The 15574-nt window shown below is 36.1% G+C and overlaps 1 protein-coding gene across 1 annotated transcript in view; it reads left to right on the top strand.

Annotated features, from left to right (window-relative positions):
* Positions 1-15574, top strand: part of ABCC4 (ATP binding cassette subfamily C member 4) — a 280662-nt gene that overhangs the window by 238953 nt on the left and 26135 nt on the right. The window contains exon 27 of the mRNA XM_043990550.1: positions 3233-3322. Within this exon, the coding sequence (XP_043846485.1) occupies positions 3233-3322 (90 nt within the window). The remainder of the gene's footprint in view (positions 1-3232; positions 3323-15574) is intronic.

Here is a 15574-nt window from a genome sequence, read left to right as displayed (position 1 = left end):
TACCCACTGAGAAGGTAAGCAAAATGATATCAGTTACCCAACCATGTAGTGGTGATTATTGGGAAGCATAGGCATTCTTATTTCTCCCTTTCAACTTCTATGAACCCAGTTCCTGCCTGTGGCCCAACTTATCATATTAGATTCTTTCATTAAAGTCCAGATTATAAGTCTTCTCGCTAGCTGGACATTGGGTGATTAAACAGATAAAACAGGGAAATAGCCAAGGAAAAATGAGCCACCAAAAATAACTTCCAACAGTGTAGATGAGATGGATGTGAGGACACCAGGAAACCACAGGGTTAAGCCAGTAATGAAGCACTAAAATGTTAACTCATTTGTCTTCTCTATCTACTGCTAGCCTAGTCACAGAACCCCAATAGAGCAGGAGATGTCACCAAATGGTGTGGGGTAACATGGGTACCCATAAGACACTTCTCATATTCTTTCTCTCTAGACTTGAGCAAGTTGCTTTTTCTAAGTCTGGTGTGAACACAAAGGAGAGAATGGATTATTTTGCCCTCTTGAACTCAATCCTCGAGCTCAAGGATAAAATTTTTAAATAATTTGGTCCAATTAAAAGAAAATTCATTTGGTTCCCCCAGAAGCAATTTTGGGCCATTATTCACAATCAGTATGTATATTTTTAAAGGGCAGTAGTTCTGTGTACATCACATTTGTTTCTTGATTCATTATGGCCAGCTATCAGACTCATTTAGAGCCTTTTAAATTCCTGTCCTATGCTTAGGAGTACATATTTTTCAATAATGACACCATCTATCTTTCTTGTCAATTTTTCCCCCTACCAATCCTAAATCCAGGTTGATAGGAGAAACCATGAAATGTCTCTCTGTCATTATTTTTCATGGTTAGAAGAAGGAGTAGTATACCTCTCTATTTTATGTTCTTGGGCTTCTCAGAAATTGAGCAATGGTCAATAAAGCATTAAAAAATATGCAGAAGAAAGCAAGTAGTCCATAAGGGGACATGAAGAAACAGGGAGATTTTATTTCTGTGTTAAATATAATATACAGTGCTTTAAAAAAAAAACCAAACTATGAAAAGTACACACAGTTCCATCTCCATATCCTTTGTTCTTTGTATAATTTTCATATTTGTTAAGTTAATAATAAAAATGAAGAATCTTTTTTCAATTGAGAAATGGTCTTAGTTTAGTACACTATGCTGTTGACTTTCTCAAGGCCTGTTATCAAAAGACTTAGCATTATGAGGGGGGAAAGGTAGTTGTCTTTCTCCTTAAACAAAAGATACTTATAAGAAAACTTACCTTAGGGTAATTAAGATGATAACTAACTTAAAGCCAGACCATGTAATCCAGGGATTCTTTTCGTGTCATAGACCTGTTTGGCAGTCTGGTGAAACCTATGGACTCCTCAGAATAATATTTGTTGCCTACATTCATAAATGAATAAAGCCTCTGGATTCAGTCTTTTTTTTTCCCAGTGGTGTCCAACTATCTGTGACCCCATTTAGAGTTTTCTTGGCAAAGATAGCTGAGTAGTTTGCCATTTCCTTCTCCAGCTCTTTTTTTTTTTTTTTTAGTGAGGCAATTGGGGTTAAGTGACTTGCCCAGGGTCACACAGCTAGTAAGTGTTAAGTGTCTGAGGCCGGACTTGAACTCAGGTAATCCTGACTCCATGGCCAGTGCTCTATCCACTACGCTACCTAGCTGCCCCTCCAGCTCATTTTACAGATGAGGAAACTGAGGCAAACAGGGTGAAGTGACTTCCCCAGGATCACACAGCTACAAAGTGTCTGAGGTCAGATTTGAATTTAGAAAGATTGACTCTAAACCCAGTGCTCTATCCACTGCGCTACCCTCTTCTCAAGATGGTATTCTTAAACAATTGAAGGGAATGCTAAATTTCAGCTAGAGGTTAGTAAAAATAAAGGTATAATTTTTTTCCCATACAAGTTCATGAACCCCCTGAAATCTATCCATAAGATCCCTGGGGAGGTCCATGGACTCCTGCTTAAGAACCCAGTTCCAACCCCCTTGTTTTACAGATGTAGAATTTGAAGTAGTGCCCAGGGTCCCACAGGTAGTAGAGCTGTGGTTTTAACCCGAGTCCCCTAGCCCTGAGTCTAGCAATCTTTCCCCTAAACCATGTTCCTGCTTGTCTGAAAATGGAGGGAACTTTGGGATATATCGCAGGACATCACTGCAAGGACAGACCAAAGTCTGAATAAGTGGAGCCCAGTAAAATGATATAGTCCTATTTTTTTATTGTTATTCATTACAAATGTGAACTTGTGAACATCTGTACTCCACTGCCCCTCTGAAATCAGCCGGTTTTGTTCTTTTGCTATACCCACTTCTTTATATGCCATTCTTCTGATGTCATACTTTATGGGAAAATGTTAAATGAGCTGCATCATCTGCTTGTTATGTGCATAGTGGTTTCTTTTCTTAATTTACATTACCATTGGGGCCCAGAAAGCATGAAGCTGGGGACATCAGATCCCCAACTACTCTTGAAGTAAAGAAGGGAGTACATATTTTGGTTATGACACTCCTCAAAATGGTTTTAATATTATCCCACCCTTACGGGTGATAATAGTAGGGCATCCATCCCAGCAGATGAATGGAAAAGATAAAGTAGATATCAGCTTGAGTCTCTTAATAGAAAGGGTGCTGTCATTCCCATTAGTTTATTTCTCCTTCAGGCAGGAACAGAAAGTCCCAGTTGTATTAGTTGAGGAGACTCCCCATACCAGCAATATCTTTTACCAGTGGAGAAAATGTCCTTGTTTATCATTCAATGCTAGTGTAATGTTTAGCAATTTCCCCTCAAGTCACAAGTCTTAACTAAGCATGCTATTCATATTTCCCAGGTACTATACTTGAATCTATCATTGGTTTTTATTGGTACCCTTTGAAGTAAGGTTCATCAGATAACTGAATCGTAGTTTTTCCTGTTTGTTAAACAGATATCACCAGGAAAAATATTTTACACCTTTTCTTCCTTTTCACACCTTTTTCTTCTCTTTCTTTTCTACTCTCCTGATTATGCTGTTTAGCTATCTATGATACAAATGCGATGTAGAACTTGGTATGATGGAAAGCAAATATAGAAGTTGTATATATTCACTAGCATTTGTTACTTTTAAGGTGGTGACATTTTGTGCTTTATTATATTGTTAAAATAAATGACTAAGTCTTTGTTTATCCATTCAACTTCATACAATAACAGACATTTTATTGGAATTCTAGGAACCTGTTTTATTCACTGGAACGATGAGAAAAAATTTGGATCCTTTTAATGAGCACACAGATGAAGAATTGTGGAATGCCTTGAAAGAGGTAATTTATAAAATGTCCTTTATTTCAATTTTATATATGTTTATATTTTGTGTAAAAGAGGAGGTTCTGAAAGGAAACTTCTCTGATCAGCTATTCTCTTTTATTTATTTGTTTTAAATAAGTTTTCACTGTAATTTCCCCCAGTAATTCTCACCCCTCACCATCCCGGAGTGCTATTCCATATTTTTAAAATAGTTTCCAAAGATAAAGAATAAGTTAATGGAGTCATGATGCATTTTTAAACATTAGAATGTCAACAAGCTTTAATAAGCCTAAAGGAAAAGATGAAAAAATAGAGGAGAAATAGACAAACAGAAAACAAGAACAATAACAAAAAAGCTATAGAAATTATAAAACTAAAAGCTGCTTCTTTGAAAACCTCAATAAAATTAATTAACTTTTAGCCAAATCTGATTTAAAAGAATAGAAGGAGGGGGCAGCTAGGTGGCGCAGTGGATAGAGCACCGGCCCTGGAGTCAGGAGAACCTGAGTTCAAATCTGGCCTTAGACACTTAACACTTACTGGCTGTGTGACCATGGGCAAGTCAAGTCACTTAACCCCAATTGCCTCACCAAAAAAATTAAAAAATAAATAAAAATAGAAGAACTACTTACTGAAGAAAATACCAAATTGTTCAGGTAAATTCGTAAGAAAGCCAAAAGAAAAAAAAAATTATCAGAGCCTATATATACTGTTATATACTCAGAAAACTGAGAGCACAAAAGAAATAGAGGAAAATCTTCAAAAATATAAACCTAAACAACAAAGACCAAATTGAATAATCCATTATCAGAAAAGGAAATTGTTCCTATTAAGGAACCACTAAAAGAAACCAAACAAATTCCTAATCCTGATGGGTGGGATAATTCTATCAGACTTTTAAATGACATTTAGTACCCATACTATACAGATTATTCTCAAAAATTACAAAAGAAAATACCCTACTTGATTCCTTCTCTGAGATAAATATAGCCCTAATAGCTAAACCAGGGAAAAATAAAACACAGAAAGAGAACTATTGACCAATATCATTAATTAACACTGATTAAAAAATTTAAATAAAATCCTGTCAGACTACAGCAACTTATCCAAGTAATATTCATCATAATCAAATTAGATTTATACCAAGGATGTTAGGATGGAAAACAATCAACATATAATTATATTAAAAATTAAAACATTTGAAACCACATCATTATTTCCATCCATGAGGAAATGTCTTTTAACAAAGTATAACATTCATTTATGCTAAAAATCCTACAGAATATATGCATGAAAGGACCTTTTTTAATATCATAAAAAGTAAGTAAAACCAAAAGCAACCTTCTTTATGCAATGGGAATAATCTAGAACCTTTCCCAGTAAAATACTAGAGTGAAGCAAGGATGCCTAGACTATAAAATAAATCCTCAAAGAAACCGCTACCTTTCTATAGAATAATAACCAAATCCAAGACAACAATGCAAAAGCACTTTCCAATTTATTACAAAATGCATAAAATATCTGAAAATAAATCTACCAAAGCACACAAAACACTTTTATAGATTTTATTCCAAAGTGATCCTTAAAGAAATAAAGAACAACTCTAATATCTGGAGAAATGTGCAGTGCTCATGGCTGGAACATGCAAATATAATAAAAATTAAAATACTAACAAAATTAATTTACAATTTTAATGCTATAACAATCATATTATCAAAGAAATACTTTACAGAACTGGACAAAATAACAAAATTCATTTGGAAAAATAAAAGATCTAGAATATTAAGGGCAATAATGAATAGAGGTATGAATGAAGGAGGAATAGGTCTCTAGCCCTAAAACTAAATTAAAGCAACAATCAGCAAAAAACATTTATTATAGTTAATTAGTTATTTTGTGTTAGTTAAAAAATAATGATTTAGATCAGTATAATAGACTAGACAAGGAAGAATCAGAAACAATGGAACTCAATAAACCAGAAAACATAAATTGCTTAGGGAAAAAAAATTCTATTTTACAAAAGCTACTGGTGAAACTGATAAGCAGTCTGGCAGAAATTGGGCTTAGGCCAACACTTTACACTGTATTTCACAATACATTTTAAATTGATACATGACCTTAACATTAAAGGTCATGCTATTAAAGAATTAAAAGAGAAATAGATATATACCTCTCAGAGGTATGGGTAGGAGATACATTCTGAAACAAAGGAAATGGAAATTACAAAAGATAACCTGGATAATTTTGATTACATGAAACTGAAAAACTTATGAACAAACAAAATTAATGCACCTAGGATAAGAAAGAAAGTGGTTTAATGGGGAGGAAATCTTGGCATCAAATATCTCTGATAAGGATTTGGTGTCCAATATATATAAGCTGTTTACACACACACACACACACACACACACACACACACACACACACACAGCCATTCCCCAAAAGATAAATAATCGAGGGATATGAACAGTGAGTTTTCTAAAACAATTACAAATTACTAACAACCAAATGAAAGTGTTCAAATCAGTAATAATCAGAAAAAGACAAATCAAAACAACCCTGAACTTTAACCTCTTGCTCTACAGATTGGCAAAGTAACAAAAGATAGGAATAGTCTAGGGAGGGATTGTTGAAAGGTAGACACATTTGTACTTTGTTGGTGGAGTTGTGAATCTGTGCAATCATTTTGGAAAGCAATTTGGAATTATTCAGCTACCTATTATAGCACCAAGCATCCTTGTACTTGGAAGGATAGAAAAGAAACAATAAAGTGTCTTCCATTGTCTATTTACCTGAGATAATACCTATTAATCACTTAGGGCTTTACGGAGAAAATGTTTCATCAATGTAAAATATAATTAAGGTCGAAACATATTAAAAAGTATTATTCTTTTAGGCAAAGATGAGTAACATCTTAATACTCTGAAAGTGGTAGGTATAATAGGAGGCAAGAAAAATTCCTTTTGACTGAGCTGTTAGAAATAGGTTTCACTTTATTTCTAACAGCTGCCCTTATATGTATATATTTTCCTGTAGGAATATCACATAGCTTCTGTTATAGGCTCCTCAGCACATTTCTATGAACTACCCTTCCTCTTACTTACATATTTCTGTTTCTTGGTCCTGTGTGTATTGGTCTTGTCATTAAGCTCCTCAGGGGAAGGGGTCAAAGTCCTTTACCTGTGTTTTCTCCGAGGTACCCAGTACAGTGTTGAAAACTGTTTTTGTTTCATTGGGCTTTTGAGTGGTTTTTTTTGTTCTCTGCATAAATCCAGCCTACAGCATCCCACAAAATGGACTATGTTTGGCTTAATGACTTGGAGCTATTTAGAAGTTGTGTAGTAACTCTTTTTCAAAAAGAAAAGAATGAGAAAACATGTACCCATAAATTAAACTAAAGCAGTCTGATCAGTTCTTTTGGCTCATTGTTTTTTTTTCCCCTTTCACCAACGTAGTTATCACTTATTTTACCCTTCTAGGGATGTCTCTGAAATTGCAATGTGTTAGATAAGATTCTACTGTGTACTGCCAACCTTGGAGGCCAGACAGTTTCTTACCTGTAGTTCTTGTTTTCTAGAGGTGTGTCTGTGAAAAGTCTTTACACATCCACCCAACTTCCCAGAAGACTTGGGGATTTTTTTTTTCCTTAAATCTAGGCTCATTACTTCATCTTCTGTTTGACCATTTGGGGGTGTTTAAGATCATCAGTCTCTCTCATGTGAATTGGATACATATTTATTCAGTAGTAGTACTACTTTTGTTACAGCTCTTGAGAGACTATGAAATGCAGTTGCAGGTAAATTATTTCACTATTTATTTCATAAGTAAGCATCCATGGGCTTTCTTAGCTAATAAAATTAATCCAGGTAAAATCCATTAAACCCTTCCTGATTCTACCATCCCAATAATACCATCACCTGTTCCTGATGATCTTCCCTCTTAGTCCTCCCATTGTAGTTTGTTCTATACTTCTCAAATGTACATATCATGTATTATAATTACCTGTAGTTAGACTCCATCCCTTCTTTCGGACTGGAAGTGCCATGAAGGCAGGGACAATGCCTATTTAAACTATATATCTGTTCCCACTGTCTACCACAATCCTCTGTACATATATTAGGTGCTCGTTTAATTTCTCATAATGTGTTTATCTTATAGAAAGTCTAAATTCGTCTCATAGATAGAGCAAAGTCTGGATTACTCCCACTGGTTCCTCCAATTTCTAATTTCAACTGGGCCCATACGGCAATTCTTTTATTCCTCCCTAATTGATTCTCTGTTGCATTCTCCATGATAACTATTTCAGTTCCCTCTTCCTTTCAGGTCTCTGATAGCACTTCTCACCTCACCTCAACAGAAGACCTTTCCTCCTGCTTTACTGAGGAACTAGAGACCATTCACCCTGGGTTCCCTTTGTAACATCTCAAAGCCACTTGGCATCATCTCAGATTCTTTCATCTTGTTTGATGGTGGACAAGTTGCTTAACCTCTCTTGGCCTCAGGTTCCCCCTCTATAAAATGAGGGGTTTAGACGTGGTGACCTCCAGTGGCCATACTCTTATTTCCTATCTGCTGGCCCATTCCATCCTATCTACAAACATTCCCAGGTCTCTTAACTATTCTTTAAAATCCTCATTATCTGGCCCACTCATTGTCTTCACTTGCTTACCTCTCACACAGTTCTCAGCACTTGCAATCTGACACCCAGCCTTATGATTCAGCAGAAACTATCCTCTCCAAAGTTATCAGTAATTTAATTGTCAAGTCATTAGAATTGAACTCAGTCCTCATCCCTCTGAATTCCACAGGCCTTTGCCACTGTTCAAGCTTTAAGATGTTCTCTTCTGTCTGAATTTTCATTTTATTGTACTCCCTTAGTTGTTTTTTGGGTTTTTTGTTTGTTTGTTTGTTTTTAAGGGCAGTGAGGGTTAAGTGACTTGCCTAGGGTCACACAGCTAGTAAGTGTCAAGTATCTGAGGCCGGATTTGAACTCAGGTCCTCCTGGATCCAGGGCCAGTGCTTTATCCACTGCGCCACCTAGCTGCCCCTTAGTTTTCTAAGCTGTCTGACCACTTCTTCTAAGACTCCTTTGCTAGATCATCACTCATATCCAGCCCCTTAATAGTGTGTATGCCCGGGCAGCTAGATGGCGCAGTGGATAGAGCACCGACCCTGGAGTCAGGAGTACCTGAGTTCAAATCCGGCCTCAGACACTTAACACTTACTAGCTGTGTGACCCTGGGCAAGTCACTTAACCCCAATTGCCTCACTAAAAAAAAAAAATAATAATGTGTATGCCCCCAGTGCTCTGTCTGGTGCTCTCTTCTGCTATCTTCTCTCACGTGATGACCATAAGCTCCCATGGGTTCAGCTACCATGCTATATAGATCCACATCTAGTCTTTCTCCTTAGCTTTCATCCCTTATCACCAGCTGCTTAGCAGATATCTCAAAATGGGTATCTGAATGGCATCCAAATTAAGTACAACCAAAATAACCAAAATAGAACTCATTTCTTCCCCCAAACCCACCCCTCTTCAGAATTGTGGTTGTTTTTTTTTTTTAAGATTACCAACACCCTTCTAGCTCCAGCAGATAGGAAACAGTGTCCATATGGAGCTGTGTGTCTGTGTATCTGTCTTACCCAATAAAATGTGTCAAGTCCTTGAGGGCAAAGACTTTCATTTTTGTCTTTGTATCCCCATAACTAATTAAGTACCTGACAAACAGTAGGTACTTAATAAGTGCTTATTGATTGATTGCTATTTAGCTGATTGGTAGACTAAAATTATTCTGAATGTTGTGCTAATGGTTTTTTTTGGCAGGGCAATTGGGGTTAAGTGACTTGCCCAGGGTCACACAGCCAGTAAGTGTTAAGTGTCTGAGGCCGAATTTGAACTCAGGTCCTCCTGAATCCAGGGCCAGTGCTCGATCCACTGCGCCACCTAGCTGCCCCTGTTGTGCTAGTTTTTTAACCACTTCATTACAGTGTTATATGATTACATTGTCTTAAGGAGTCTTGCTCATGTTTTAAATAGGTGACAGTTAAAAAAAACTATCAATGTACTCTTAAGTATAAGAATTTCAATGCAAAAAGGCACTGAAAATAAACGAAACCATTGATAAGACTTAAACTTGTTTCATCCTTAGAACCCCAATTATTTAGATTGTCTCCAGTGGGATTTCTTGTTGCTTTGTAACTTCCCTAGAAATACTGAAAATGCTAGAAATGTTAACAACATAAAAATGGAATTTTAGAATGTCTCAGTGGAATTCAAACAAGACAGTGATTAAGTATTTGATAATCAGGTTTACATATTTGTAAAATTAAATAAAATCCAGGCTTATAGTGTTAGTATTTCTTCAAAGAGTATTAAGTACTTAGATTAAATACTAGGCTCTTTTCATTGCTTCATAGAGAAGCTTCATTTTTTGAAGGTCCTTAAATTCATTCCCTAAGGATATTCTAATTCCTCATGTTTCTTCAATTCCCTTAAAATTACTTAGTAGAGAAGGAACTACTTGAACTCAAACTCAACCCATGTTCCATGGTCATATTCTTTTTCTTATCATTGTCTGCCCACTTTGTTATATCCACAGTTCCTTTCTTCCCATTATTATCTCCTAACCCAGAATAACATAATAAATTATGTTCATCATAGCCTGGTGCTGTGTCCGGTATTGTTGACACTTTTATCAGTGTTTACTGGAGTAAAGCTGTTCGTTTTCAGATGACACCAAACTGGAAACTTTTACCAAGAATCTATAGGGTTATCATTGGATTGGGATGCATTAAATTAAAGAATTTTCACTTCCTTTGTGTTACGGTGATAAGTTCAAATGCTATTCTGCCCCCTTTTGAATAGCTTAAAAGAAATTGTAATGTCTTTGTTGATTCCCATAGAACTCATAGAATTTTAAAGCTGGAAAGGATCTGAAAGTGATGAGTCTATAACCTTCTTGATTGGGGGAGAGGGGGAGGGACAATGAGGGTTAAGTGACTTGCCCAGGGTCACACAGCTGGTAAGTGTCAAGTGTCTGATGCTGGATTTGAACTCAGGTCCTCCCAAATCCAGGGCCAGTGCTTTATCAACTGCACCACTTAGATCCTTCCCCCTTTTTTGCGGGGTAATGAGAGTTAAGTGACTTGCCCAGCATAACCTTCATCAGGACAAAATTCTTGCCCAATTTTCTTCTTTCCTTCATTTCTTCCTTCCCTCCTTTCTTCCCTGTCCTTCTTCCCACAGAGATCAGATATGAAGACAGTGAAGTTCAGTAGCATCTAGTCATAGCATGCATAAGGACTTTTTAAAAAATCCTAAATTTGGCAATGAAAATTTGATATAGTCTGTCAGAAAAGTATCTACAAGAGTTCACATGAAAGAGGATAGTAAGCCCTCTAGCTGACATTCTGAAGACACAAAAGGAGACATATGAAAAGAGACTTTCAATGTATAAGAAACCCAGTAATTATTATGAAATGGAGCACAAGTAATTGCTGATGAATTCCAAAGCATGGTAAGGTCCAAAAGAATAGTATCAGGAGTCCTAAAGCTCACAGCGAGTCAAGGCTGAAAGCTAGGAAAGCACAACCAAAATAGGGGCATTTTAAAAGCTTTATTCAGAATAATGGAAAATTAAAGAAAGTATGGAACACTTGCAGTTAATTTTAAATACTACCAATAGTGGAGCAGCTAGGTGGTGCAGTGGATTCGGGAAGACCTGAGTTCAAATCCAGCCTCAGACACTTGACATTTACTAGCTGTGTGACCCTGGGCAAGTCACTTAACCCCAATTGCCTCACCAAAAAAAAAAATATACTACCAATGATGTTTCATTAGAAAACTGCAGGCTTTCTTTAAAATGTTTTTTTTTTATTTAAATCTATTCATAAGGATAATTTTATTACATTTTGGGAATTTTTTTCAAGCGGATTACATTTCCAAATGCATAATCAAATTCAGTAAGAAAACAGAATTTGACATAAAGTCAATTTTCATGCACCTTTTCAGGAATATAAATTGGAAACATTTGTATATGATTCAGAACTTAAGAGGAATATGGAGAATTTCAAGAAAACATAGGCATAAAAAATAAAATCTACATGGAAAAATTAAAATATTGAGAATATACAACTCAAAAAGAAAAAACAGAATAGAATTTTTTAAATTGGCATAATTCAATATAACAAAAATTATAATCCTGCCTAAATTAATTTATTTATTTAGAGCTATCCCAATCAAACTATCAAAAAATATTTTCTAGATCTAGAAAAAATAATAACAAAATTCATATGGAAAAACAAAAGTTCAAGGATATCATGGGAATATAAATGACTATAGTAATCTAGTATATGATAAACCCAAAGATCCAAGCTTTTGGAACAGAAACTCATTATTTGACAAAACTGCTGGGAGAACTGGAAGACAGTGTGGCAGAAACAAGGTATAGACCAACATCTCACACCATATACTAAAATAAGGTCAAAATGTATATATGATTTACACATAGGGGATGATAGCATAAGCATATTAAGAGAATATGGAATGGGGCAACTAGGTGGTACAGTGGATAGAGCACTGGCCCTGGATTCAAGAGGACCCTAGTTCAAATCTAGCCTCAGACACTTGACACCTACTAGCTGTGTGACCCTGGTCAAGTCACTTAACCCTCATTGCCCTGCCCCCCCCCAAAAGCATGGAATTGTTTATCTGTCATTTATGGGCAGAGGAAGAATTTAGGACCAAAGAAGATTTAGAAAGTAAAACAAAATGTAAAATGGATCATTTTGATTATATAAATTAAAAAGGTTTTGCACAAACAAAACTAATATAACCAAGATTACAAGGGAAGCAGAAAACTGGGAAAGAATTTTTGAAACAAATATCTCTGATAAAGGTCTCATTTCTCAATTATATAGAGAACTGAGTGAAATTTATAAAAATACAAGTCATTCCCCAATTGATAAATGGTCAAAGGATATGAAGAGGCAGTTTTCAGACAAAAAAAGTTAAGGCGATCATATGAAAAATGCTCTATATCACTAGAAATGCAAATTAAAATAACTCTGAGGTACCACCTCACACCTATCAGAGTGGCAAATATAAGAAAAACGGAAAATATTGGATGTTGGATGGGATATGGGAAAGTTGGGACTCTAATCCACTGTTGGTGGAGTTGCGAAGAGATCCAACCATTCTGGCGAGCAGTTTGGAACTATGCTCAAAGGGCTATAGAGCTATGTATACTCTATGATCCAGCCATACCACTGCTAGGCTTATATCCCAAAGACATCCCCCAAAAGAGAAAAAGATCTATTTGTACAAAAATATTATAGCAGCTCTTTTTGTGGTGGCTAAGAATTGGAAATCAAAGGAGCGCCCATCAATTGGGGGATGGCTAAACAAGCTGTGGTATGTGATGGTGATGGAATATTATTGTGCTATAAGAAATGATAAGCAGGATGATTTCAGAAAGGCCTGAAAAGGCTTGTATGAACTGATGTATAGTGAGTGAACAGAACCAAGAAAACATTGTGCACATAGACAGCAATATTGTTGGATGAAGAACTGTGAATGACTTAACAATTCTCAACACTACAATGATCCAAGACAATCCCAAAGGACTATTGATGAAACATACCTGTCCACCTCCAAAGAAAGAACTGATATTGATAGAAAACGGACTGAAGCATGCCATTTTTCACTTTCATTTTTTCTTTTATTCAAGTTTTCTTATATAAAATTACTACTATGGTAGTGTTTTACATAATTTCACATGTATAACCCATATCTTATTGCTTACCACCTCAGGGAGGGGGGATGGGGAGGGGGAAGGAGAGATAAAAATTGGAACCCAAAACTATAAATAAAAATGTTTATTACTTTAAAAAAAGAAATTGGCATAATTTTTAAATTATCTGGCCCAGTTTCATTATTAATTTTCCACTGTTGCAAAGCAGTGTGTTCCTTATTGCAGAAATGAAATTTCACAGCCTTTTCCCTCCAGGAGGCTAGCATCTAATATAAGGCTATAAGGCATGAAGACAAATAGCTGTGATATGTTGGAAAGACCCAGATGAAGAAATGGACCCAGAAAGGTGTGGCCTTTTATAATTTAGCCAGAATTACACATCTAATTAATGACAAAGTTAGAACAAGAATGTAGGTTTCCAGATTGTATTCTTGTACACTGCCCTGTCTCACTGCCTCCCTTGTAATTTCACTATTAACACATATAAGTTAGTTACTGAATACTATTTTTCATCAAGATATATTAGGAAATAACTGTAGACTTTTCTGATGGTAAATAATATAGCAAGAACTACTTATGAAGCTTCTAAAACTCCCTTGACAAGGCCCTTTTAAATTCCATAGGTCCCCATCTAAAAATCCATTCTCAGCTGTTGTGGTGATAATTCTTTTGACAGTATTCATTATGGATATGGACACTGTCTGGTCCATTGAAAGCAGTTTATTCCAAGTATGTGTTAAAGGATGTCACTTTAGGGGCAGCTAGGTGGCGCAGTGGGTAGAGCACCGGCCCTGGAGTCAGGAGTACCTGAGTTCAAATCCGGCCTCTGACACTTAACACTTACTAGCTGTGTGACCCTGGGCAAGTCACTTAACCCCAATTGCCTCACTGGAAAAAAAAAAAAAAAGATATCACTTTACCTCGTGTTGGCTCCTAGAGAGAGAAGATAGGCTATTGAATAATAGAGAATAATTTTTATAGGGATTTTTCAAAGTGTTACTTCTGCGTTTGTGACCCTGGGCTCTTTAGGACCACACCAGCCGAGTACTATCTGTGGATGGTTTTATCAAGCCAGAAATACTGTGAATAGGGTGCCAGAAACACTGAGTTTGTGGCAGACCAGGAACTAGAATCCAGTGCAATTTCTAATACAACATTCCTATTCTTGCCTTTTATTTTTGGTGTTTTCTGTGTGTGTGTAACTCTGTCTCTGTCTCTCTGTCTCTGTCTCTGTCTCTCAAGCTGAAATTGTATCGTTTATGTTGTTATATAATTTGTATATTATGTTAAGATTTATAAATGACTTTCCTAGATTATTAGGACCATTTTATTGTTTAATCATTTTCAGTTGTGCTTGACTCTTTGCAACCCCATTTGGGGTTTTCTTGGCAAGGCTACTTTAGTGGTTTGTCATTTCTTTCTCCAGCTCATTTTACAAATGAGGAACCTGAGGCAAACAGGGTTAAGTGTCTTTCCTAGAGTCACACAGCTAATAAGTTTCTGAGGTCACATTTGAACTCAGGTCTTTCTGACTCCAGATCTGGTGCTCTATACACTATGCCACCTACTGCCCCCAGGACCCTTTTACAGATAAGGAAACTGAGGTTAAAATGACTCTCCTACAGCCATACAGATAATAGATCTTTTACCCAAGTCCAGTGTTCCTTTTGCTATATTACACTCCCTGCAGACAACTCAAAAGATACTGTTCTAGAGAAAAGTACCTGCCAATCATTTAAACTGACTCATTTCTGGGAGTTTTAGAAGACCTTGATTCCAAGTAGGCTTTGAAGATGAACTTCTTCATTTCATAGCTATTATTGTGTGGTTAAAGACTAGTTTAACCTTATACTTTTGGTTTTTGTTATTGATTATTGCAGTTGTTGGGTGTTTTAGCTGTCATTATTTAATGTCGTTATTTAATAAGTTGGTTTGTTGACTCCTTAGACTTCCAAGATAATTACTATGTAAATTCCTCAAGGACACAAGACTACATGATTTTGGCCTTATTAGTCCCCGGACCTAGTATAGAACCATGCACATAAGCACTTTAGAAATGTTTGTTGAATTGTTGAACTGTAATTGCCTTAATGGCTTCATTAAACCTGTCTTCCAAATCACATATTCATGGAACTATGCCATCACACCAGTGGTAGCCCATGAAATCATTCGAGGAGATTAAGAGATTAGTTACCTGTAAACCACAATTTTATGAAGGTAGAATTACCATAAATAAGGCAACTATCTGTGTAGCTTAGAGGGAATGACATAACTTTAGAACAATACAGTATACTTCATTATTTATATTTCTCTCCTCCATTAGCTTACATGACACTGAAGTCTTTGCATTTACCTTCTAGGCCCTTGACCACTTCTTGGTTTTTGTGGCTAATTTGTCTTTTTCTTGGTCTATAAGTTTAGGTGCCCCGAACCCTCTTCTTCTTCCCTTCCTTTTTCCCTTCTTTCTTTCCTTCTTTCCTTTAATTCTTTTTTTTCCTTCCTTTTTTTTTCTTTATT

The sequence above is a fragment of the Dromiciops gliroides genome, chromosome 3 (genome assembly GCF_019393635.1).
Source record: "Dromiciops gliroides isolate mDroGli1 chromosome 3, mDroGli1.pri, whole genome shotgun sequence".
NCBI classification, from domain to species: Eukaryota; Metazoa; Chordata; class Mammalia; order Microbiotheria; family Microbiotheriidae; genus Dromiciops; species Dromiciops gliroides.
This window is presented reverse-complemented; position numbering and strand designations above follow the sequence as displayed.